We start from the raw sequence: 27,734 nt of genomic DNA on the forward strand, positions 1-27,734 counted from the left end.
GGAAGGAAGGAAGGAAGGAAGGAAGGAAGGAAGGAAGGAAGGAAGGAGGAAGGAGCTGTGTTGCCCAACTGGAACTGGTCAATTGAGTCCCCAGTGGGGCAGCTCCTACTACTCACAGGTTATTGTTTGTCCTTCATTATCAAAGGTGAGTTGGATTTAGGTGAGGGAAGGTTGTGCAAAGTCACTACTAGTATTACTACCACCACGATTACTATGACTGCTACTACTGCTACCTTCCTACCTTCTCAGAGTTTGATTGGTATTCTTGTTAATTATTTCAGGTGCTACATGAATAGGATCATGAATTTAGAGCAGAAAGTAACTTCAGGATCATTTAGTTCAACCTCCTCATTTTACAATTATTAACAGTATCGACACTATTGGCCCATAGAGGTTAAGTGACTTGCCCAAGATCACGTAAGTAGTCAAACTGAGTTTGACTGAGAACAATGTTATTTCCACTGCTCTATGTTCCATGCAGAACAGCTTTTCATGCAAAATACTCTGCTTAAGCCTGGCTATAGATTTATGCAATTCAACTGTAAAAATCACTTGCTTTCACAGTGACGATACTTTCTGAAAACAACATGAGACAACCAATCAAACTGTTCTTTTAAATATAAAAATCTTCAGATGAAGAAGAGTAGCTTTAGGATGCTGTGAGAAAGGTGTTTTATAAACCTTTAAAACCCTGCATAAATGTGAATTGTTGCTATCAGTAGCAGTTTTATCAATACTACTAATGATACCTCTTTCATTTCAGGCAAAAACAAGCCTTGTCTCTAATAAATCATAGCTGGATAAAAATAAAAGGATCCTATTAAAATAGGCAGTTCCGTTTTTGCGGTTGTCAAAATGTTTTAACATTCAAGTGGCTACAGCAGTGAGAAACTTAATGGAGACAAGAACACACTGACAAAACAACAGCAGTCTGTAAGGAGGAAAGTAAATATCTAACAGTAAATAAAGGATGAATGCTGACCTGCAGCCGTATCTGCAAGCTGAGGGAGAGGCACCGTCGGTGACATTCTCTGGCTCTTCAGGAAAGGAAAGAAATTTCTCCAGAGTGCACGGGCAATTGCAGCCAGGTGGTGCTCTTTAGCCACCGATGAGGCTGGCACACTCAGGCCTGCATTCTCCCCTGGAAGTTCCCTGCATGACTGCTGGTACACACTCCTAAGGAGAAATAAAAACAACCACTCACTCTCAACAAATGCTTATAGAAATCTTTTTTCCCTTTTTTTTTGTTAATACATTTTGGGCTTCTTTCAAATATTCCATATGAAAACTGAAGGACCGTTTCATATAATTAAAACCTTTATGCCAAGACATTAATGCACCTCGGTTATTTGATGGATGAATGATGGCATATTAAGCACCATAAAGTTAATGTTAATTACTAATGTCAACCATTAATTATATGCTTTTTAATATGTCAGAACCAAATGAGAAATAGGCAGTTACAGAATGAAGGTTTGCATTTTGCAACTGCTAGCTGGCATGACAAGTGATTTTACTTCCAATCGAGGCATGAACAACTTAAAAAAAATAACCCACCAAAAAAATAGTTTTCTTTTGTGGGCTTAAGCATATGAGTGTATCAAAAAAAGAATGTACATTTGACTTGTTAGTGGTATTTCACATTAAATCATGTTTCTTTTTTCAAAAAGGCACATGCCAGAAATCAAATGCAAAACTGTACTCTTATCGTGTCAAAGATCTTATCCCTTGCTCACTACCTTGTAAATAGCAAGCAAAAAAGTTCCTCTCTGAAACAATGCAACATAAATTTGATAATGCCTTCACCTTTCTTAAGTCCTTTTTAGTCCTATTTCTCTACTTAACCTAATACAGAAGTTAGCATTTTCTATAAATTTAATACAGAGATATCTTCAGGGAACCAATACTCCCAGAGTAAAAGCATGAGAAAGCATTAGCCAATTTGTCTGGGAGACTGGGATAGAAGGCATTATTGCAGGAAGCTGATCAACTAAATAACATGCTTATTAAAAAGAATATGTGGGAACAAGCTATCGTTTCTGTTTCTATTTATCTTGTGGTCAACTCAATTGAGATTGCGCATTAAAACACAGGCAGCATTATTACATTTGCCTTATTAAATTCTATAAACAGCATTGTAAAGTCAGAGTCGAGATATTTATAAGATAATGGCATAGAGCTGAGAAGACAGACTTGCCATAGCACTAATATGTATAGACTATAACATTAAGAAAAACTATTGGTAGTCATAACAGAAAATGTTTTACCATAGTCATTTCACCATTCTTTTGGGGTTGTTTTTTTTTTAATTGTTTCCCTGGGGGAAGTGGGCATTCTAAAAGAAATGAACATCTCATGAGGCTCATTAGGACAAGTGCACTGGGTAATAAAGTAATAAAGTAATTTTACATAAAGAGCAGAATGGATGCAAGGCCAAGTCTTACTATACATCATATAACTGCAAATAAGTAAGCAAAAAGTTAAGTAGATTATATACTATATAGCCCCAGCTAGTAGATGGAGCACTGGCCTTGAAGCCACTAAAATCCAGGTTTAAGTTCCACCTTTAACACATAATGACTGACCTGGGGCAAATTACTTAATCGCTCAGTGCTCTAAGCAACTCTCTAAGAATATAAATTGCAGAGAAGGTGTCAACTTGAATTAGTAGAGGGAATTTCTTCAACCCAGAGTTCTCAGTACCAATGAAATCAGAGGTCTAGTACTGATCCCAGTCTGAAGTTAGGCCAGAGGGCTGTTTCTAAAAATTATGAAACCAGTTCGGCTACCTTTAAAAAACAAAAAAGACTGGGTGTCTCCCCTATCTGGCCCTGGCTGGAAATGTAGTGGCTACTCATGGTTTGATATACAGCTTTGACTGTTTCTGTCCTGGGCTGCTTCACCAATCCTTAGTGGGGACTCAGCATATTAATGCAAGATTTAGTGCAGATACTGGACCAGCTCAGTCCACTGTAGATCAGAACTCCTAAGTTCATGAGATCCATCAACCTCAGCCTCCCAAGTAGCAGGGAATATAAGGATGTGCCATCACACCAGCCTTCCATTTTCTTTCAAAGTCAATGCACCAAAGCCTAAATAAGTGTCTCCACCAAGCATCTTTTCATGTGGTTTTGTTCCACCTACTAGTTCAAGTCGGAGAGACCAACATTGGCAAAACCAAAAACATTCAAATACCACTAACTCTCTCCCTTTAGGAAGGAACAGTCTGCAACCTGACCATTTGCAGATAGGGTCTACACAGCTTCAAATGGGTAGGCTCCTACATAGGGACTGAAATCTATTGATAAGAGATTTTGGTAGTTCCTTAGTTTTCCTGTGTGAAGTACCTGAAGCATCTGTGACTTCATCAGGATAAGGAACTCTTGATGTGGAAACTCCCTCCACTGTGCAGATCAATCAATCAATTATTAAGTTCCTATTACATGCCAGACAGTATGCTGGCCACTGAGGATAAAAAACACAAAAATACAACAGTCTCTATCCTCAAGAAACTTGGAGGCCATAAATATATACAAAATAAGTTGAGAGAGTGGGCACTAGCAGAGGCAGGGATCAAGAAAGGCTTCACAAAGAAGGTGATCCTTGATCAAAGCTCTGAAGAGAATAATGTATCCTAAAAGTTAAAGGGTACGTAAGAGTGATTTCCAGGCATGGTGGATCAGCAAGTATAAAGGCACAGAGAATGTAAATGAATGAAGAACAGCAAGAAGACAGTCTGGCCAGACAGTGGAGTGTGGTAATCAGAACAGTAAGAGAGAAGGTGGTTTTAGGAGAGATTGTAAAGGGCTCTAAATTATAAACAGTAAGCTTCTTGAGGGCAAGGACTATCTTTTACCTCTTTTTGTATTCCCAGTGATTAGCACAGAGCCTGACACATAGAAGGCAATTAACAAATATTTACTGATTGATCTAGGAGCCAAAGTAGTTTATTGAGTAGGATAATAATATGATCAGACCAGCACTTGAGGAACCATTTTGGAACCTGGGTGGAGGTCCCAATGGTCTCTGACTTAGCAGGTATATCCTAGCAAGACACCTGAAACATATAGCAGTTAAACAGCTTGCCCAAGGTTGCACAGTTAGTGTTAGAAGCAGCATCTGACCCAAAGTTTTCCAGGTTACAAGTCCAACAATATATTCTCTAAGCCTTTTTTTTTTAGGTCATAAATCACTCATAACTTACAATAATAACAAACGAACTTAATCACCTAATTACTTGTGACATATGGATTGTCTCAACATCTTAGTGTAGGTATAAGCCTTAGTATCTCAAAATATCTTTAAGTTTTAGTAGCTTAAAACTGCACTAAGACTCTTGGGACACTACATATTAAGAAAACTAGAGATTTGGCTCTTGCTTTCTTAAAACTCTACAAATTCAAGATAATAAAGGGTGTATATATACATATATGGCAAAAGAGGGCAATAATAGCAAAATTGGAACTGAAAATAAAAATAAAAAGTTAATTTTTTTTAAAAGAAGGCAGTAAAATAAAGAATATTAAAATAATTGGTGACAGAAGTGTATTTTCATTACATACAGATTAAGGATTAGGTTATGGCAGAGATGTTTTCATTTAACACCTTCTTTATATTAATAATCAAAGGTTAGTCAAACATTCACAAAATTTACTCTGTTCCTCCTTGAGATTAAGAAAAGATCAGCAATAGTGGCTAAATTAACCACAGGCTGCCTTGCTTTATGCAGAGATGACAGCTAGTATTCCATGTTGGCAAAGAATGCCAAAGGGGGCACTGGGGAACCATTAAGACTTTGAGGTTGATATTGGGGGAAAAAGAAATTATTCTTAAGCACATTTATCCCTTCTGACATACCTAAAGAGAAATGTTAAGACGCTGACCAGTGAACTATGTCAAAGGATAGAATTTAGATCACTGGAAAAAACAACAAACTAGACAAAATTTAAAAATTGTATATATACACACATACATATATGTGTATATATGTGTGTGTATACATATGTTTGTGTGTGTGTGTATGTGTGTGTGTATATATATATGTGTATATATATGTGTGTGTGTGTGTATATATATATATATGTGTGTGTGTGTGTGTATATATATATATACAGAGTGAGAGAGAGAGAGAATGTCAGAGTCCAGAGGTGGGGAACCTATGGCCCGGAGGCCACATGTGGCCTTCTAGGTGTTCAAGTGCAGCCCTTTGCCTGATTCCAAACTTCACAGAAAAATCCCTTTACTAAAAGGATTCGTTTTGTAAAACAAGGACTCAGTGAAAATGTAGCAACCAGTCACCTAGAAGACCACATGTGGCCTTGGGGCCATGGGTTCTCCACCCCTGTTAGACTATACTCCTATGCAGAAACCATGCCTTATAGAACATCCCAATTAAATGTAAGGCAGTGATTTTTTTAAACAAAAATTTGTTTTTTTTTTTGCACTGTTTTTTATCTACCTGATATTTTTAACTAAAAACTAAGCTGCATACCATAAGGAATACACAGAAAACTTCCTAAGTGAAATGTTTTAACTATTAATGTATATATCATATTAAGACAACCCAATCCTTAGCACAAAAAAGAAAACATTTAAAATGACTTTATAACAATTTATCCAAACACAAAAGTCAAGACATTGGACAAAAGCAAGACACGCCAAAGAAATACAATGCATTGGCAGTTGATGATGAAAAGACAGAATAAGTTTTCTGGTTCTATCATTCTCAAGTAATTTCTTTTCCCTTCCTCAACTCCTGAAAAACCATCACTAACCACCACCACCATATTTTTCTAGACCAGAAGAAATGAGCAAAGGCCAAAAGAAAAAGAATTATTAGATTTATTTGCTGTGTCCATTGCATACTAGCCTCCAGGTACATTTACAAATATAAGAGGGTCAGAGTTGATACCTTAGTAGAATACATGACATAAGGTATAGAAGACAAAAGGTTTAAAAAAAACAAAAGGAAGCCATTTAATTTTAGGCTGGCTGTTTTTATTTCTTATTTTTAAAAGCTACTGTTATCTCCACATACTTCAATATATACAAGAGAAAACATGGGATAGTAGATCTTTTTGGGTAGCCTTTAAGAAAAAAGTTAAATGTGACAGACAAAATCCAACAAACATAGCTAATATAAAAATATGTTTTCTATGACTTCACATGTATCGATAGCATATTGTTTGGGTAGGAGAGGGGAGGGAAGAAGGGAGAGAATTTGGAACTCAAATTATTAAAAAACAAATATTAATTTGTAAATGGAATTGAGAAGTGTTTAACAAAATAAATAAAAATATACAAAACCCAACATAATAGCATGATGGATGCAGGCTCATGCTAGAAATGAACAGAAATTTAAGTGTACAAACTGCCTTGAACAAAGTAGATTAATAAATGGTTGCTGACTGAATCGAAGGTAATAATTATAATGATAATAATAGCATTTATTTAGCACTTTTAAGATTTGTAAAGCACCTCACATATATGTTATCTCATTTGATCCTCACAACTACTCCAGGAGATAGATTTATGGGCGAGTAAACTGAGGTACATAAAGGTTAAGTGACTTGCTTAGGATCAAAAAGCTAGTAAGTATGTGAGGCAAGATTCAAACTCAGATCTTCCTGACTCCCAAGTCTAGCACTCTATCCACTGCCTATATCCATGTTTAATTAAAATATATTTTATTTATTTATTTTTTTTTTTAGGCAATTGGGGTTAAGTGACTTGCCCAGGGTCACACAGCCAGTAAGCGTCAAGTGTTTGGTCTGAGGCCAGACTTGAAGTCAGGTCCTCTTGACTTCAGGGCCGGTGCTCTATCCACTGTGAGTTAAAATATATTTTAGAAACATTTATAATCTGGCATGTACACTCAGAAAGTAAATCAATGTTATGATGTGGTAATGGAATCAAGGCTCTAATAGATATTACAGACCTCATCAATACTTGTCTTTTTCCCAGTCATTTACCTGATTCTATCTATATATCCTAAGCTAGTCATGTTGAGAACTAGTTCTTACTCTAGCAGGAAACATAGAAGCCTCTGGCTAAAGCCAGAAAACACTGCCTGGCACTAATGTCACACATCCACTTTCTTGTCCACTTTACTCTTTCCCCACTAGTTAACACAAAGCTACTAAATCTTGACATCTGATCACCTGCAGTGCCTTATATCCTTTAACATTGGGATGTTCTTAGTTTCTACCAGGATGCCTGGTCTTTGACATATTTCTTACCTTACTCACTGGTATTCAGGTGTGCTTTTATGTCTCTGACTTGGAACAAATGTATTTTGGGGATCTTAACCATACCTTGCCTACAATTCTATCCCTAGGGAACTTCATTTGCCTTGGTCCCAGATTCCTGTCCCAAAACTATAACTTATGAGTTGATGCTACCATTGATAAATAGTTGGTGGAGACGAATAATTTAAAATATATATACATATATATACACAGTGCCTGGCACATAATAAATGCTATGTAAATTTAAGGTATTATTATTATTATTCTTATTATTATTAACTAACTCAAATGTTTACACTTGTGCTAAACATGATGAAGAACACATTCTTAAAACATTATTATCATACTACCAATAAGTTTGAGGACCTAAATATCAGAAGTGTTTTGAAAAATTTGATATTCTATGACAAACATTTGATTTTACAAGTGCCTTACAAGAGACACAGGGTGTTCTCCTGCTAGAATACTAAAGAGTCAAGAACGTTGAAGGCCATAAGCTCATTCAACGACTCCACTTTGCTTCCTTTTGCCAAACTTATAGTTTGGCATGGCCAGGTTTGAACAAAAGGAAATAAATTATTACAGATGTCTACAGCTTGAATGAACTGTATCTATAAAATCAAACTGAAGCTCAGAGTTTGAATTGTCCAAGGTCATATCTAGTAAGGGGCAAAAGCAGAACCAGAGCCCAGGTGTGCTGCTTCTAAGGCCAGCGCTTTTTCCACCGTACCATGATGTGAGTCTGATCAAAGGACACCAACAGATAAAAAGGGGATAGCACTGGCTGCAAAAGAACTACAGATGTGACACAACACTAGTACTATGAATCTGGTCACATATAATGAACAGCTTATTAAATACTAAGGGGCAAAGGGATAATAAAGTTGTGAATAGATATAGGAGAATGATAAAATGAAGGCAAATAAATTCAAATAACCACAGATCTTAGAATCTAGGTGTGCTTTTTTTTTTTTTTTTCGCAATGTAGGGCAAATATCTAGGAGAGTATAAAGAGCATAGCATTGGTATATGAATGCATATGGTTACGTGCCATATGAACAGTATGGATCAAAACTGCTAGAGAAATTCAGCAAAGAGGGTTTATTTAGTAGAGAAAAAATGGGACCTTGGATAGCTTCAAGGAGAATGGACTTGAACTGTCTACTAAAGGACAGAAAAGATCTAGTTAAGTATAGGGAATGAATCTGACTGGATGAGAGTGTTCTTAGAAGGAAGTCATTACTATAGGATGGGGCTAAATTTTAAAGGGCCTTAAATACCTGCTTGAGGAGTTCAGACTGTATCCCTAAATGTAAGTTGGGAATCACTGAAGGTTTCCTAATAGGAGAGTCACATGATCAGGACTATACATTAAGGAAAAGTAATCTTGTTGAACACGTGGGAGAGACTAGAGGTGGGAAAGAGTAGAGGTAGGGAGTGTAGTTAGGTGTTTCCAGTAATATTATAGGCATTCAGTGATAAGGAACTGTGTTTCATTTTCATTCCTGGCAGTGGGAACAGAGAAAAAAGATAGACATAAGAAATATGATGAATGAAAAAATCTTGGTAATCAGGTAGATATGAGTAAGGCATGGGTGAGGGAAAAAGAGGCTGAGTCTAAGGGAAAGGGAATTCCACACTACTCCCAATGGGACCATAGATGGAAATAGAGACACTGCAAGGGGTAGGTGGTTTTGTGGGATAGATGAGTTTAGTCTTATGTTTGTGGAGCTCAAGGTGACCAGAGACATGAGCAAAAATTTTCAGGTAGCATTTGAATACGTGAAATTACTAGAGCTTGAGAGGGAGAGAGAGGTCAGGACTAGTGTTAGAGAGTGAAAAGGAGAGGGCCAACACAGATATCCATCAGATGTCACATGGATAAATTGCTCCTGATAGTTACAATATTTCTACTGGAATATAAAGTGTGAACTTAACTATTGACAAATGCAGAAAGATTCAAGATAAGAAGAGAACTCTGGTATGTTATTGACAGTACTGCTATTTCTGAAACCTTAACACAAACTAAAGGAATATGTGTGATCCTTTCTGTAGATAAAAGAAGTGAATAAAAATTGTAGGCATTATTGACAGCAGAATAAGGCCTTTCTACTTCTTAAGCCTTTCAGTTATGACCAAGAGTAAATATTATTATCTAAGAAATATAACCTATATTTGTCTCGCTTTACTCATGTGTGAAAGAAAGGAATGGACAGTGGTCTAGCTCACAAGATTAAAAACTGGCGATTTGGAAAGGCTGAAAAGAGACATTATTTTTACATGACCATAATATACCAAATAAAATGAGATGCCAATCTTAGTAACAGGACACATTTATTAGTAAATGAACATTTAGAAATTAACAGCTCAACACCTTTGTAAGCAATATTAACAAATAGGCTATATAATCTCGCAAGTCTCCAATGAAATATCTTTTCCCATCTGAATGATTTCCTGAATCTTAGTTTCAAACGAGTTCCCTTAATATTAATTGGACTCTAACTAGAAACAGGTATAAAACTGGGTCTAGAGTGAATGGAGGCCAAATTTTAAGCCACATGTACAAGTTGTTTTCTTTCTTGATATTAAATGAAAGCACTAACTTCCTAGTTAGACAAGTTTAAGAATAAAACTAACTGGGGAATTGGAAGCTAGATACACAAACTCTAAGTACCAGATATTTAAACTGCATTCATTATCTAGATCTCATTTTCTAGGCAGCAGTGAATGGAGCACTAGTCCAGAAGACATGAGTTCAAATCCTGCTTCAGACACACTTACTAGCTGTGTGACTCTGGACAAGTCACTTAATCTTTCTCAGCCTCAGTTTCCTCATCTGTAAAATGGAGATAAAAACAGTGCCTACCTCAAAGGGCTCTTTTGAGGATCAAATGAAATAACACATGTAAAGCACTTTGCAAACCTTAAAAGAGCTATGTACGTAAATGCTAATTATTATGATAACTGTCCTAATTTCTAGGAGATATAAAGAGACCTTCAAGGTGCTTCATCCTGGACCAGGCAGTGGAAATCTGTCACACAGGTAACACCAACTAGCACCTGCAACAACCACTTGTGATCTGACCACTCCCAAACCTCTTTCCTTTCTGTTATATTAGTCTTTCCAGTATATCAGGAAAGGTTACATGCACATCTTCTGAATCTTCAAATAAAGGAGGTTTAATCAATCATACAATAATTACCTATTGAGCACCTATTATTTGAAAGGTACTATACAACAGAGATGTCAAACTCAAATAGAAATGGATCCATGCAAGCTAATTGACTTAGAAAATCACAAACCACCATCCTTTATGTGATATTTCATTTTTATTTATTATGTTAAACATTTAACCATTAAGTTTAAATCTTGTTCTGGCCTCACTGAGGAGTTGTGGGCTTCATTCCTCCTTTCACCCTTGCCCCCCTCCCCATCAGTGAGGGGAGACACCTCTGCTGTACAAGGCCCCTTGTTCCACATTCATGATGCATGATAAACCTTATCTTCCTAAAACTTCTTACCATTTTTAGAGTGAAGAACATAGATCACAAAATTTTAAATTTGGAAGGAGCCTTAGGGATCATCAAACATACTGCCTCATTTTGCAGATGAGGAAAAATGAGCTCAGCAAGGTTAAGTGATTTGTCCAACATCACAGAACTAGTAAGTGACTCACGCAGTACTATAACTCAAGTCTCCTGATTCCTAGCCCCATGAACTTTCCAATATACCACACTGCCTCCTAGAAGCAGCTAGGTAGTTCAATGGATGGAGCCTGGACTCAGGAAGAACTGTATTCAAATCTGGCCTCAGATATTAATATACTAGCTATGTGACCCTGAGGAAGCAACTTAACCTCTGTTTGCCACAGTTTCCTTAACTGTAAAATGAAGATGATAATAATATCACTTACCTTGCAGGGTTGTTGTGAGGATTAAATAAGACAACAATTATAAAATGCTTAGCACATTCCCTGGCACATAGTAAGCACTATTTAAATATTAGTTACTACTATTAATGCTAGTTTCCTTCCTTCCTTCCTAATGAAACAATTTCTAATGTCAATATTAACAAGAAAAGAAGAGATTATTTAAAATGATTTTCTTGTACTTTTACTGGAGCATAAGGAGGAATGAAACTTCGGGCCACTCATACTCCACTAATGAAGGAGGATAAGAATAAGCAAAACCCTTTTTCAATTAAATAATTCCTCCTTTGCTCATCAATTTTGATGATAAATGTTTTGCCATTTTTGTATTACTTGTTGAGTCAGGTTGGATGATTATTGAAAAGTATCTATCATTCATTCCTATAGTCATTCACTTAACATTTATTTATAAAGGATTTGCCACTACCAAGACACTGTGCTAAGTGCTAAACCTTTAACAAAAAGGATTTTTACTACAAAGTAAAATGTGAATTAATGAGAGAAACACCAAATATTATGGTCATGCAGAGGAGGGAGATATTACTTTTGGCTGGTGGGGCACAAGTCAAGGAATATACTTCACAGGAAAAAAAAAAGCATTACAGCTGGGCTTTCAAAGAACAGCGAGTGATCAAATGAAAATAAGGATGCTCCAGGTAGCACAAGCTATGAATAGCATTAGCAAAGAAAGACAGGAAGGTAGGAAAGTAGAAAGGAAGAAGTGAAGGAAGGAGGAAGGGAGTAAGGAAGGAAAGAAAGAAAGAAGGGAGAGAGGGAGGAAGGAAAGAAGAGAGGAAGGAGGGAGGGAAAGCTCAGTCTGGGGTAGTGGGAGATAAGACTGGGGCCAAATGCTGGAGGGTGTTGAATGTCAGGGGATAGAGTTCGGATTTTATCCAAAGTCCCTGGGTAGTCTGTATGTAAATGAATTGTTCTCAGGCAGAACGCCAGCCTAAGAAGATCAAAAGGAGTTTTTAACTAAAGGTGTTGGGGCTGGCTCATCAGGCTGGGGCCTTGAAGATGGACAATCCGAGTTTGAGGCTATAGCTTATACAGTAATTTAAGAGCTAGATTCCTACAGCTCCATACTCTATCTCCTCAGCAACTAAGAACACTTAGTCATTTTAGGGGTGGGGGTAGGGATGGGGGGAGTAAGAGGTTAAAAAAAGTGGAGAAATGCATATTTGGTGAAATAATGTTCACCTTCCAATCTTGTTCATCTATACATTCTGAATTTTCAAAGACATCACTCATTCAAATGAAGTGAGCTTAATTTCAAAATTCTTAATAGAAAGTATTTTAAAATCAAATCTATTCTATTATAAAAGTATATTAACCAAAAATAAAATGGGAAAGCATACATGTCATTCAATTGTTAAGAATACTGATAAAATTAATTCATCATATTAGAGATGAGGTTAGATGCTTTTATAATGCTAGTATTGAAGCACAGGACTAATATGGAAGAAATTTGGGCAGGGATGCAAAGAGCAGCTCTAACATTCACTAACCAAGACACCAGGAACAGCTCACTTAAGGAAAATGAGGAACACAGAGATTATCCACAAAAATACTTATACAACCTCACAGGGGTCACTGTAGAGAAAGTACCACATAAAGTTGAACTATTATTATCATATATCAATAGTCAAAGACTTGTGACTACATCAGTGTGGGAACCATGACTGAATAGTGCTGATAAAAAGCTGTCCAGGTTTACGGTCTTACAGAGTTGCCTGAAGCTCAAAGAGTTTAAAAGTTAAAGAGTAACTGTCAAGGGGCAGCTAGGTTGGACAGTGGACAGAGCACTGGCCCTGGAGTCAGGGGGACCTGAGTTCAAATCCGGCCTCACACACATAACACTTACTAGCTGTGTGACTCTGGGCAAGTCTTAACCCCAATTGCCGCGTGCGCGCGCGCACACACACACACACACACACACACACACACACACACACAAAGAGTAATTGTCAAAAATAGAATTTGAACCCAGATCATCTTCCTGATGCTACTAAGACTGGCCCAAGGTGGCTCTCTTTATTATAGTAAGAGATTCTGCTGAGAAACAAGATGACACAGTGGACCAAAAGGTGGCCTCAAACTAAGGAAGACCTGGGTTCAAGTTCTGCTTTTGACATAAAATGAATGTATAACCCTAGGCACTTCACTTAAATTTGTAGTGCCCCCAGACAAACTGCTAAATAGCTAAGTGTTTGCCAGTCTTCATTAGTATACAGTTTCCTATGCAAAATGAAATCACAGGACTAGGTAAAAAATAGACTGTTATCTTAGGTTTCTAGTATAATTAGTTATTATATTTTTCAGGGATATGATTTGGCCCACAGTATAATCATGTAATAAAGAACAATTTTGCTAACTGCAAGCACGTCAACCCTTTTTGAGGGACAAATGAACACTGAAAGAGTAGACTAAGATTAAATTCCATCTGAAAGCATATTTTTTAAAATTGCCAGTAATAAATTCTTAAAAAGAAAAGGTCTTATGGTAATGTTGACAGATTCTTAACTAGAGCAACCCAAATGTTGCTGTCATGGTGAAATTTGCTCTATAATTTAGCTTAATGGACTCAGTGTATCAATAAATAGCAGAAATATCCACAGTTCTTTTTTTCCCTCCTTTAAATCAAACCTAACTCTATGTCAACAGCTTGTAACCAATTCATAATTATAATATCTAATGCACTAGGGAAAGTGGTCTTCTTTTATCACTGTGTTTTCCAAACCTCTTAAATGTTCTGATCCATAGTGTTTTCCCCACACTCAGGAAATCCAGCAAATTACATAGCTAGATACAACTGATCTTTGCCACTTATGAAAATGGATTAAAAGAAAATTCCTATCAGCCTCAGCAGGGACAAGTTCCTGCATTTAAAATTCAGTTGTATACTAAGTCAGGGGGATCTCCTATCCTTCCCTCTCTGTTGAGTGGTTCTGTAAGGGTATCGTGGGATGGTCTTCAAATTTCCTTCAAAGGAACGAGAGGGAGGAGAACTTTGTCCTATGATGATAACTGTAATAGTTAAAATTCTTACTTTTTAAAACGTTGTTTAGCAACAGTTTATTAATTATCATATGATAATGTACTACTGTCAAAGTCTCCCTCATTCTGTAAATTATAGACATTTAAAAGTATTCTTAAAAGAATACTTAAATATGGATTTTACATAGGAAAGGCTGTGATCAGCTAAGGTGTGTACCTTTTTTGTGAGTTTTGTTTTTTTTTTTGGAGGCAACTAGGGTTAAGTGATTTGCCCAGGGTCACACAGTTAGTAAGTATCTGAGGCTGGATTTGAACTCAGGTCCTTCTGACTCCAGGATCAGTATTCTATCCATTGCACCACCTACCTGCCCCCGTACCTATTTTTTCTATATTTCAGAGCAGTTAAAAGGACACAGGTGTGTCCAGGGTGATAAGGTCAGTATGCGTCAAAGATGGGACTTGAACCCAGGTCTTCCTAAGTCCAAGTAAGACTCTCTGCATATCCATTAATATAACACAGAAAAGCACTTTGGGTTGTATAATGCGGCACAGTTGATAGCAATCCAGTCTAAATGTGAAAGGCTTGGATTCAAGTCCCACCTCTGACGAATTATGGCTGTGTGACTCTGGGTATGTCCCTTAACTTCTCTGAAGTATAAAAATATGTATGCACCTAAACGATCACACCTTTTTTGGAGAGGCTCTGTACAGACACAGACAAAGACACACAAATACATGCAGAGCACAGTTCAAATGGAAAACCTCAGTTCAAGTCCTGATCAAAATATATGGTCTGAATGACACTTTCAAGTGAATTAGCCTATGGTTGGCCCCAGGCAGTAAAGTTACCTCAGGAGGTAGAGACACAATCGGAGTAGTTTTCTCAAGAAAGTTCCCTGTACCACTGAAATCAGAAAAAAATTAGTGTGTATATATTCTATCTAGCCAATCATAATAATAAACTTTGTTAAGTGCCTACTCTATACCAGGTACTGTGCTAAATAAACTCTGCGGATACAAAAAGATGCAAAAGATAGTTAGTTTCCAGCCCCTAGCTCACAGTCTAGAGGGAGAGACAAGAAGCAAACAACTAAGTACAAATAAACTACATAAAGGATAAATAAGGGGGAAATTAACAGAGGGAAGGCAGTAGAATTAAGAAGGGTTTAGAAAGGCTTCCTGCAGAAGATGGGATTTAGTTGGGACTTAAAGAAAGCCAGGCAAGCCAGCAGGCAGAGACGAGGGGGGGACCATCAAGAGAAAATCATTGGTAACTTTGGAGAGAGGAGTTTCCGTGGAAGGATGAGGCTGGAAGCCAGACTGAAAGGAATTAAGAAGAGAGTGAGAGGAGAGATAGTAGAGGCATCTTTTGTTGACTTTTTCAGGAATCTAGTTATAAAAGACTGGAAAAATATACGATGATAGTTGGCAGTGACAGAAGGATTGAGTGAGGGTTTTTGGTTTTTTTGTTTGTTTGTTTTTTTAGGATGGGGGAGATATGGATATGTTTGTAGGCAGTAGGGAAGGAGTTAGTAGACTGGGAGAGATTGAAGATAAGCAAGTCAGGATGACAGAAGTGGTAATCTGTTAGAGGAAATGGGATGGAATGGGGTCACTTGAGCAGGTTTTTGTTGTTGTGTCGTTTAAGTCAGGTCCAACTCCTCATGACTCCTTTTGGGATTTTCTTGACAAAGATACTGCAGTGGTTTACCATGTCTTTTCCCAGCTCATTTTACACATGAGGAACTGAGGCAAACAGGGTTAAATGACTTGCCCAAGGTCATACAGCCTGGAAGTATCTGAGGCTGGATGTAAACTCATGGGGATGAGTCTTCCTGATTCCAAGCCCAGTGTTCTATGTACTATGCCACCTAGGTGCCCCACTTAAGCAGGTGGAGAGGTTTATCCCGGTAAGGGATAATCATATGGGACAAAGGTAAAGGAGGACAGCTAGGTGGCATAGTAGATAGAGTGTCAGGCCTCAAGTCAGGAAGAGTCATCCTCCTTTGTTCAAATCTGGCCTTGGACACCTCCTAGCCACGCTATCCTGGGCAAGTCACCCCAGTTTGCCTCAGTTCCTCATCTGTAAAATGAGCTGGAGAAGGAAATGGCAAATTACCCCAGTATCTTTGCCAAGAAAACCCCAAATAGCATCACTAAGTCACACATGAACGAAATGACTGAACAACAAAAAAGGAGATAGTGGTAGAAGGCACTTGAATAAAAGGAAATAAAAGGAAGAGAGAAGGAGCTCATGGCAAATGGCCTCAATTTTTTTCCTATAAAATATGAGACAAGATTCTCAGCACAGAAGGTGGGGAGGAGAGCCATGAGAGGTCTGAAGAGGGATGAAAACGTTTGGAAGAGCCACTATAGAGGGTAGGATAGTGAGCTGATAAGGGAAGCACAGAAGTATTGCCTGGCAGCAGTAAGAGCCCAGTTGAGGCTGTGTAACACAAATTTGTAGTAGACCCATTCAACAGCTGTGTGGTTTTCTCTACTTGTGTTCAGTAGCAAGTACATGGGACTGAAGGTGGTGGATGGTGTGAATGATCCAAAGCTGAGGCTTGGCAGGGCACAATGAGAGATATAAAGGGGCCCTGATTTGTTGCCTATGGAATAAGCATTAAAGAATGCACAGTAGAAGGAATGGGTAGTATTTGGATAAGACTTTGACTTTGGAGGGTTGAAGAGGATGAGAATAAGAAAATGGGTGGTAGGGGATGGGTAGTAGGGTTTGGATGATGATCTCTTGGGGTTCAGAATCACTGAGCTATGCAATGTATAACTAGGTGTGAGTATGTGCATCATTGAATGGAAGGCACCAGTCCTCTTCTTGGAGGAGGCTGGAGATCATGCAGGAGAAAAGTGAAACTACATAGGAAGATCTACAGATGTAGAAATATATAGATATAGATAGGTAGATATAACACACACACAGATACACACACACATCTAGAAACATATAGATATAGATAGGTAGATATGGATCTATAGATATAACACGCATACAGTTATGCACACAGCAGTATGGCATGATATTTATAAAGCCAGATTGAGAACTAGAAAGATCAGAGTTCAAGTCCCATTCTGAAATACACTGTCTGTCTGACCCTAAGAAATCATTTCACCTCTCAGTGACACTGAGACAGATCTGTAGTAGTTAAATGTTTAACACTGGGAGCAACCTATACTAATTTTTTTAAAGTTGCCATATGTACACATACATATATGTGTGTATGTAAAAAGAAGTAAATTAAAATTAAAACAAACTTTCTTAGAACAAATCAGTATTTAGAGTGCGAAATACTTCTTAAATTTAAATTCCAGTTATTTCAGCTACTTAGTTATAAACATACCTCTCTAGAGGTCCTACTTACCTACTACTGCAGCAAGTTAAAAAGAAGAATGAGAAAAAAGAAAGAAAGGAAAAGTGTTTTCCTAAAAGATTATCCGCTGAGTCAATGAGCTGTAGGCATTATTATACAGCTCTGTTATTAGGGCCGAAAGCCTCAAAGGCTTTTGTTATATCACTAATTTCTTTCTGCAAGGCTTCAGCAAATGAGCCGATTTATCTGGTTCTGCATGCTTGGGGCTTGATACATGCTATTTGTACATGACTAGTCTCATCTGCATGGCACCATTGATAACATTTATCTGCACATCAAAAAGGCCCATCTCCTGATATAAAAAAATTCACCCATATGCTGAGATGAGAAGTGTTAAAGCAGTGAATAAAAGATATGCCACTTCCCTCAAAATGGAGCTGATTTTATGGGAAGGTCACCAATAGTCAAGTGCAAAGGTGCTGAAGGAGCAGATAGAGTGATTTTTGAAAAGCAAGATATCAATATTGGAAAGATATATTTTACTAAGAAAACAAGGCAGTGGGTTTTTTTTTTCTTTTACATCTAGCATGTTTTAATTAGAAATTATTTACACCTACTTTACTTTCTGCATACAAAAAGATGAACTTCATACGCTTAATAAATAAAAAGAAGTCTTCTAAAACACATACTAGAATAATCCAATTGTTCACCACCACTCTACAGATGGCTGACTAGATATGAAGTGTATTTTCTTTGGCACAAATTTGCAGGTTGAACATTACAGAGATTCAAAAATTAAGAGATTTCAAAAGCTTGAAGTTTCCCCAGAAAAAATAATCACATAAAATGTTCTGAGAAAATAAGTAAAAAAGAGATGGTCAATTTTCAGCAACTCTTTGCAACAAAATGTCTCTCTCTTCAGTAGTGAGCCACTTAATACCATTTGCATGAGAGATGTTGAGAGACAACTTGCATATATGATAACCAGATAATAAGTTGCTTCCGAATTTCCAGCAGGTGAAATGTTGCACATCCTTTTCAGAAAATCAATGTTATTCTTTAAGAAGGAAGGTATCTATTGAGCTAGAGTTAAAGGATTTTGTTCATGTAATTCATCATCTTTTCACATAGTGAGGTTACATCAGGCTCCAATCACCCCCTACTCAGACTCTTCCCAGCATTTGGTAATATAGACAGTCGAGCTAATTTTCTGTCATTCAGGAAGAACCATAGGCTTGCTAAACTTGTATCATCATCACCTCTGAAACACAGTAAAAATCACTGTTAGAACCGATGGTTTATTAGATCGAAGCCACCATCAACAATGTCAACTCTGCCTGGTTGTGTTAACAGGAAAATGTTTTACGAGTTCCACCACTGGGCATCAATTTAACTTCCAGCATCGGCTATGCTGTAAAACCGTGAACGTAATTTATATGGTGACCTGCGTGTGTGGGAAGCAATATCTAGGTGAAACTTCTCACAGTCTGACAAAATGCTTTGATTTGCACCATTCAGATGATTGAACAAAAAGAGTTTAAGCAATCACCACCAATAGCCTTTATCTCCAAATGCACTAAAAATTTATTACTCTACGAGTACATCCTATGGCTTTAGAGCCAGGTTTGAAAGAATAGAAATGATTGGATAAATATTACATTCTCAACTTGTACACATCTTGTCCATTAGGTTTAAATATTGGACAAGCTTTATGTTTTAAGATAAACATCGGTTTTTACTGATTCCATCACAAAGTCCATTTAGAAAGCCTCCAAATGTTTCCAAAGGAACATTTTTTTTTGCTTACCTATAGCTGAGAATACATGTTCATTCCCAATTAGGTGAAATAAACTGGGAGTACTGCCAAAATCTTCTGGAACTCTCTGTTGCTGTCATCTTTTCTTTTACTTAGCACTGAATGCAGTTGGTAGGACCATCCATCTCTAACACTGTTTATAGGGCAATCAAGTAATAACTCAAGCGAGAAGCAACATAGTGGTGCAGCCTCACTTGCACCATTCAGCATTGTCTTCAATTTGAACGTGCTTTCTAAATTTTCAAGTGCTACAGAATGAAAAGCTAGTATTATTGTTATTACTAAAACTATGCAAGATAAAAGAAAATAATGAGAGTTTACTATTCAAAACCATAAACTCAAGTTTGATCAATATTTCCTAATCTTCCTCACAGCTTTTCCAATTGATATCAGGTTTAACCAGTTGCCCAACAAGAGGGTATCTGTGAACCAATGGTCTCCTTCCCTATTTGTCTGTTCCAGATAAGGAAGAAGCAAGTGACTTTTTTGAAGCATAGAGAAGAAGTATCATTCAAGCTGATGGCGATATCCTGAAAAACAATTTAGAATTATGCTTAGAAATGAATTAAAATGTTAATACTCTAACCCAAAGATCATAATGCTAGCTATACAGCCCAAGATGGTCAGTGATAAAAAGAAAAACCCCATGTACATCAAAATATTTACAGCAACACTATTTGTAGTAGTAAACTGGAAAAAAGGCAGCTAAACAAACTGTGCTACATGAATTTAATGTAATATTGCTGTGCCGCAAGAAATGATGAATATGAAGACTACTGAAAAGCATAGAGGTTTTATATGAATTAACATAAAATGAAGTAAGCTTAACCAGGAAAAGAAACAACAATGTACCCACGTACATGTAAAGAAAATCAAAACAGAATACTATGAAATGATAATAACCAAGCAGAGCTCTAAAGAAGAGATATAAGAATGCATTTCTCCTCTTTTTTGGCAGAGGTGGAGGACTATGGATATGGAACACTGCTTATAATATTGTATTTGCCTAATGTGTTATTTAGTTCTGATGAATTATTTGTTCTTTTTTAATATAAGAGGCAGCTCTCTGAGAAGGCTGGGGGGAGATTATAGATTATATATATATACATATTTATGTACATGTATATGTATTTAAAAATGAAGGTGATATAAAGATAATAAAAAGAAACAAAATAATAAAATAATAACAATCATAATAAAAGAAACAAAACCAAAGGGATTATCTATAACACTACTTTCTTCCACTACTTGTATTATAACATTTCTACCAATCACCAGTGTCTGGACTAAGTTAATCAATTTGGGGTATCATTACACCATTTTCTAATTTGATTAGGAGGAAACTGTGAAGTATTATATTGTAAAGTAATGTTTTATAAAGTAAGCTTTCTTACTGAGGACTTCTTGGACTGAGGCATGGTTTTAGACCAAGAATTCTTTACTTGGGGTTCATGGACACAGTGACAGATTTCAACGGGTCTATAAACTTGTTTGGGGAAAAAATTCCATCTTTATTTCAACATAATTTATTCCCTTTGAAGTCTTATGTATTTTATTTTAAGAATTAAAACCATTATTGTGAAAGGGGGTCCATAGACCACCAGGTTGTCAAAGACTTCTACTGATACAAAAATGTTTAAGAATTCCTACTTAGAGAGACTAACATACAAATGAAAAGACCTGAAAAATCAACTCAGTTACTCCCAAAAGGTTCAGGGAGGTTCAATTCAATTCAGCAACCCTACTATTTGGACACTAGGAATACAAAGACAAAAACAAAAATAATCTCAGCCCTCAAGGAACTTAGATTCTGCTAGGTTAAGACTTCTGGAAACGAAAGGCTATTTCAGATAAGACATTTTATATACAACCAGAGTTTATAGAAAAACGGAAGGTCTCATCCTATGTATCTTTTAACATAGTTTATCAATTTAAATGAACTCAAATCTATCAAGCTGCGATTCAATTTGGGCAGTATGCATTTTTCATCCATTTTTCAACAACTCCCAGCTCTAGTGTGGACAGACAGGCTGTCGATTGCATTAAGGACGTTTTCTACTATTCAGGTGCTAAAGAGTATGTTATAGTAGAAAAAATACTGGGTCAGAGGACCTAGGTTCAATCATACCTGTGACACTTATTACCTAAGTGACCTTGGACAAGTTTCTCCACTTCTTGCGGCTAAGTTTTCTTCATCTTTAAAATGAGTTTGAACTTAAAGGCCCCTGATGTCTCTTCCAACTCTAGTTCTACGATCCCTAATTTAAGACATAATGCAACAGGTACTCTTTTAAAGTTCCACACCAGTACTTCATTATGGTCTGGAATGACTGTGGGCCCTTTAAAGCAATGTCATGTCCTACAGACACTGAGAAGCCTAGAGCACAGGTCTGGCGACTGAAAGAACGTCTTTTGTCCAAAGACCAGACTAGCTAAGATAGAGTTACATCACCAGGTTGGTTACAATAATTTCAAGCCATTGAAACTGTCAAAAACTAGCTACTTAAAAGAAAAAAAAAGGTTATAACTAAATCAGAGAAGAACTCAGGATAGGTGTGCACGTGGACAGATTATCCATTTTGATAAAGTTACAGATCTTTCAGTTGTTTACATATCCCTACTATGTTGCCACAAAGAGACAATGAGCTGGGCCTGAAACTGAGTAGGCAGAAGAAATCCAATTGTAATTTATTTGGCTGCTGAAAACTTCCAATGATCTCCAGTTGCTTGCTTCCACAAAAGAGCATTTCTTCAACACCAATTAATATTCTCCCAGTGATACTAAAAGGCTAAAAACACCACATAATATCATAGCCCTGGAAGAAATAAAATGATACATAAGCTAAAAAGCAATGGCACCTACTTATGGTAGGTTGAAGGACATTACAAATGATGAGACCTGTACAGAAAAAAGTGGCATAAAAGATATCATACTTGAAACAACCAGAAATGGAAGACAGTCACGTAGCAACACTAGTATAACCCTACACATAAACAAATACATAAGTAAGCAAGTGAGCAAATAAATAAATGACAATTAAAAATTAAAAGAAAAAAGACCTCTAGTTCATAGTGGATGATCTACAGAGGTTTTATGAAAAGACACACAGGATGAGAATCACAAAGGATAAGAAAGCATGGAGGGTCTGTGATCTTCACTGGAGAAAAGTCCCCACACTGAAAAAAAAACATTATGTCCAACAAAGCATTCCAGTAAGCAGAATAATTAAATACGCACAGTTGTATTTATCAGGGCTTTGCATTTCTAATTACATATGTCTAATCACCTGCTTTTTTCTATTCCAGAATTGTACCACTTATCAAGGAATCATCAGCCAACAAACTTTAGTGCGGCTAGAAATAAATAGGAGCAACTGAGATGCTTTTGATGCCTTCATATCTGCCTCCTCTGATTTCATGAATTCTCTCTGCCACACTAAAGTAAAACTGTATAGGTGACAAAGCAAAAACTGCAACTCTTTAAAAAAAAAAACAAACAAATCATCCCATATTTCACATACAAAGCTATTTGTTACAGCCCTGCTAAACAAGACTTAAGCATTTAACTTGGGCTGCCTGGCAAGATCTTTTAAGCTGTTTTTCTTATCTTGTTCTTCAAAATTCAAAACTAGAAAATCCCTCTTGAGTGGAAAGGCAAGGCAAGGCTGATGTCCCTTCTAGGGTTAACAGATGCTTTTTTGTAAGATTTTAGGTAAGATTAACCTTTTGCTCACAATAGGGCTGGCTATCGGTTTTATTTTGACTGTCTTTAACTCAGGTAAAAATCAATATGAAGCAGGACAAAGGGCTCTAGAGGCCCTGGCTACACCAGCTTTTGGTTTGGCTCCTGCACAATTCTACAACATGCTGAGGCTGGGAAGGATTAGCCTGCTTGTGTTGAGTAAACCGATGATACTCAATAAACAGTTTCTGTTGTAAACCCCTTAGGACGTGCAAAGCCACACTAGTTGGCAATAGACCAGATAAGCTGCAGAACCAGCTGTAATCTCATTTAGACCTGAGCTGATCCTCCTGTCCTTTCATTCCACAGGATCAAAGCAAACCACTGAGGAGGCAGCTGTATTATAGCAGCTCTGCTTGCTGGATGCAGCAAACATTTCATAAATTCCACTCCTTGAAGCAAGTCTGCACCTAATCTACCCAGAGCTGGGACAATCAATGGATTTCTGAATTCATCAGTCTTGATTATTACATGGTAACTGTTTTCTCTTTATAGAAGGCTGGTTGTTGTAAGACAACTTCACAAAGCAGCTTCTATTGCTGACCAGTTTTCCCCTTTCTGGAAAACTGTTACACTTTTGTAGTGTCAGTGAATGGAAACAAAATAAAACAAAACTTCTAAACATACTATTGCTCAAAAAATATATTTATTAGGAAAGACTATGGGAATGTTGATGATGTCATTTACTTTCACTTATAAATTAATAATAATAACTAGTGTTTGCCAGATACTGGGACATACTGGTGGTTTACTTCAAACCTTTATTGTTATCAGACAAGAAAGATAAATTAACCAAAACTAGTCACTTAAGAAAATTATGAAAAAAGCCTTTCTGTTCAGATAACTTGGCAATTGAAATTTTTAATGATTTCCTCCCTAAATTACTGTACATACTACAACTTTTTAAATAAATCAGAACTGAAAACAAGCTAAATAATTTGTTTCCCTAACTTTCAACAGGCATTGTCAGCAATAATAATGTTCTACAGAGAATTTCCCCCATGATTGTTATAATTTCAAGGTCTTTGCAAGAGGAAGGAAGGAAGGAAGAAGAAACATAAATGGCAAATCTTGATTTCAACCAATATAAAGGAACCTACAAAAGCTGACATATCAGAAATAAAACTCCACACAAAAACACATTTCAAATCAACTATATTAAGAATCAATGAATTTTAGACGTGGAAAGTGCCTTAGAGATGATCAAGTCCAACACTGTAACTTTACAGAAAAGGAAACTAAGGCCCACAAGCAGTCAATAACAAAGGCAGGGTTAAAAATCTTGGTCTCCAGGCTCTAAAATCCAACGTTTTTTGCACAACACATATTGCCTCCAAAAATTTAGTCCAACACTACTTAAGCAAAGAATCATACAAAGTTCCAATGTATTTCAGGGACATACGATTGGTGAGCAAGTGAGTTTCCACCTGTCAACCAAGAGATCTCTCAGAAATAAGCACATTTTTCATTTCTGTGGCTCATTCTTTTTCAAACTATCTGGCGTGCTATTTAATGATTCACCTCTCTCCAATCCATTCTTCAGACATAAAGGGGTCCCATTTAACATAATCACATAATAACAGCAAAAGTGATGAGTATCAGAACCCTAATTCTTCTAATATTTGCAAAACCCAGCTCTTTGTAATAATAATAATAACACCATGATAGCAAACTGCAAAACTGTGTAATTATACTTTAATTGTATTGTGAGGCATGCATTAATCACAAAGTTTAAGTACCAGGGATGGAATTATAATAATTCTGTAAAACAAATTTAAGCTAGCTAAGTAGGTCAGAACCACTAACATGCAACAGGAGACCTCTGGGAATTTATCAGTTAATGGCTATTTATGTGCAAATGAGTGCCCTCCAACCCTCCAAAATCCTGTGTAGCTGAAGGGTATTTCTGTTAACCAGGAACACTGCTTAACTGCAGAGGCATAAATTAAACCATTTTATTGGAATGATTTTAATTCCTCTACTTTCAGCCCACCATACTCCCTCCTACCTCACTAGCACAATTTACACTATTAATCTGAATAGAAAGACGAGTGCTACAGAGTTTTCACACACACACACACACACACACACACACACACACACACACACACACTTTCTCTTTCTCTCTGATAACTTGCAGAAAAATACAGCAAAAATGCTACCATAATTTTCGTATCTTCCCTAGGTGGCTTTAAAGATTGCTAGAATTTCCAGAGGTTCAAAATCACCTCTATGGTGGAATCCCTGTTTTAATGAACTATAATGAAATGGAACTATTTTGTGTCCTTATATTCTAATCTTACAGAAGACAATGAAGTCCAAGGGGAACTCCATCAACTACTTTTTCTGTCATAACATTCAGAATGTACAAATATCAAAGAATTTGGTTTGGTTTTTTTTTTAAAGAAGAGAAAAAATACTACCTGCCCATTTTGTCTGGAGGATAAAAAAACACCAAAAAACCAAAAACAAAACACACCCAAGAGCAAAAAGCACTCATTTTAGATTTGCCTCAAGAAAAAAAAATGTCTGATTTCCTTTTGGGGGGAAGGGAGAAAAAGTCATCCAAAGAACAGTTTGTAAGGCATTATAAATATGGCTATTTTTCAAGTCACTTAAATAGCTACTAAAGCCATCAGCATCCACTGATTACATGCAAAAACGAGGTGCTCACAGCAATATTACTTTTTTGGCTTCAGGTGATAGTATTTTGAAAATAACTGGTGACATAAGATAGCGTTAAAATGCCTTTTAAATTCAGCAGAACTGGAGAAAAAAGTTTCAAGTGGTATGAATGTTTTTGCCTTGAACACTTCTTTTCATACTCTCCCAAATTAATAGTAAAAATAATAACAACTGATATTTAAATAGCACTTATTATGTGGCCAGGTACTGTGCTGACCACTTTATAATTATTATTTCATTTGATCCTTAGGACAACCCTGAGAGGTAGGTGCAATAACCCTCATTTAACACATGAGGAAACTGAAGCAAATAGGGGTTAACTAACTTCTGCAGGATCACACAACTAATAAGTGTCTGAGGCTGAATTTGAACTCATTTTCCTGACTTCAGACCCAGCAGTCTAACCACTGGGCCACATAATTCGCCCCAAGACCAAATGCCAAGTAAAAGCTGGGTTGTTGTGGTGGTAAGTTTATGGCTTATAGACCTAGATATGGTTAAAATGAAAATTGCTAATTTTTTTTAAGAGATCAGTGAAGAAAGCAAAGAATTTAGGCCAGGAACAGTAAGTCAGTTAGGTGGCACAGTGGATAGAGCAATAGGCCTGGAGTTAGAAAGACCTGAGTTCAAATCCAGTCTCAGAGACCTATTAGTGGTATAATCCTGGGCAAATCACTTAACCTCAATTTCCTCAAATTAAAATCAGGATAATAATAGCACTTACCTCTCAGAGTGGTGAGGATCAAATGAGACAATATTTGTAGAGCATTTAGCACCACACCTGGTACATAGCAGGAGCTACATGAATGCTATTGCTATTAGTAATTATTATTATTTTGTCAACCATTATATGAGTACCCGCAACTTTACCACGATTGCTGTAAAAGCATGTGTTGTGAGTGTGTGTATGTATGTGTATGTGTAAAACAACTATAGAAACCATAAAAAGGTAAACTTTTGGTGCACCAGTTCCTAAGCAACCTGCTGTAGTGCTGGACCCCAAATCTAGAAGACCTGCATTCAAATGCTGCCTCTTATATTCATGAGCTACATGATGGTGGCCAAGTCCCTTAACTTCTCTGAGCTTCAGCTGTTTTATCTGTAAGATGCCTGTAGTACCTAAATCGGGGTTGCTGTGAGCTTCAAATGAGATAATGTACACAAAATGCTTAGTGTTTACAGTCCTACTATTTGCCTTTCTTTGTAACCCCAGACCTTAGATTTGTCCCCCCCACCCCCAGTAGGTATTTAAGTGCTTGTTGACTTGACTTGACTAGCACTGTACTGGGCAATGTACTGGGGACACAAACAGGAAAACCAAGCAAACCCTGCTCTTAAAACTTACACTCAATGGGGATAACAAAATATATACAAAATAATGGGGGGAGAATGACATTAGTGGCTAACTAGATCCAGAAAAGTCTCATGGAGGAGATGATGTTTGAGCTCAGCTCTGCCTAAAACTGATTCCCAAGAGGCAGAGATGAGAAGGAAGATCATTTTAGTCATGGGAACAACCTTTCAAAATGACACAATGGAGAGAGAAGATGGGATGTTGTTTGTGGGGAACACCATTAGGCCAGTTTGGCTGCACTGTGTAAAGGCAATTTTATAAATATTGCTTTTTCCTTAGATGTGATTCACTGAAGAGATGACTATAAAGCCTGCCTCTACTATCCAGGTTTCCCTAAAACCGCAAGCATTAAGTGATAGGTTTATAATACTTGCTTCTATATCTGATATAGCACTAGGAGACTTTGGTTTAGGAATGTGAATCATAGGTATTAGGGTGAGTTTCTCAGGGTATAATTTCACAAAGAAACACAAGGAAAGAAAACTTTTTTTCATCAAAAAGCATAAATTATCAAATGAAAAGAATGTCAAAATTTATTTGTCCTAGTTAAAATTGAGAACTCCCAGACACTATTTAAAAATAAAACAGAACAAAACAAAGCTCACTTGAAGACCACCATCTCTTTGCTTGCCTTG

At 36.9% G+C, this 27,734-nt stretch overlaps 1 protein-coding gene across 2 annotated transcripts in view; it reads right to left on the reverse strand.

The window, feature by feature from the left end:
* The window catches only part of MMS22L (MMS22 like, DNA repair protein), a 160,122-nt gene that overhangs the window by 46,139 nt on the left and 86,249 nt on the right, over positions 1-27,734 (reverse strand). For both annotated transcript variants that reach the window (XM_027856873.1, XM_027856865.1), the window contains exon 14: positions 983-1,176. In XM_027856873.1, coding sequence (XP_027712674.1) covers positions 983-1,176 — 194 coding nt within the window. The remainder of the gene's footprint in view (positions 1-982; positions 1,177-27,734) is intronic.

The sequence above is a fragment of the Vombatus ursinus genome, unplaced genomic scaffold, assembly GCF_900497805.2.
Source record: "Vombatus ursinus unplaced genomic scaffold, bare-nosed wombat genome assembly UNPS02000582.1, whole genome shotgun sequence".
Lineage (NCBI taxonomy): Eukaryota > Metazoa > Chordata > Mammalia > Diprotodontia > Vombatidae > Vombatus > Vombatus ursinus.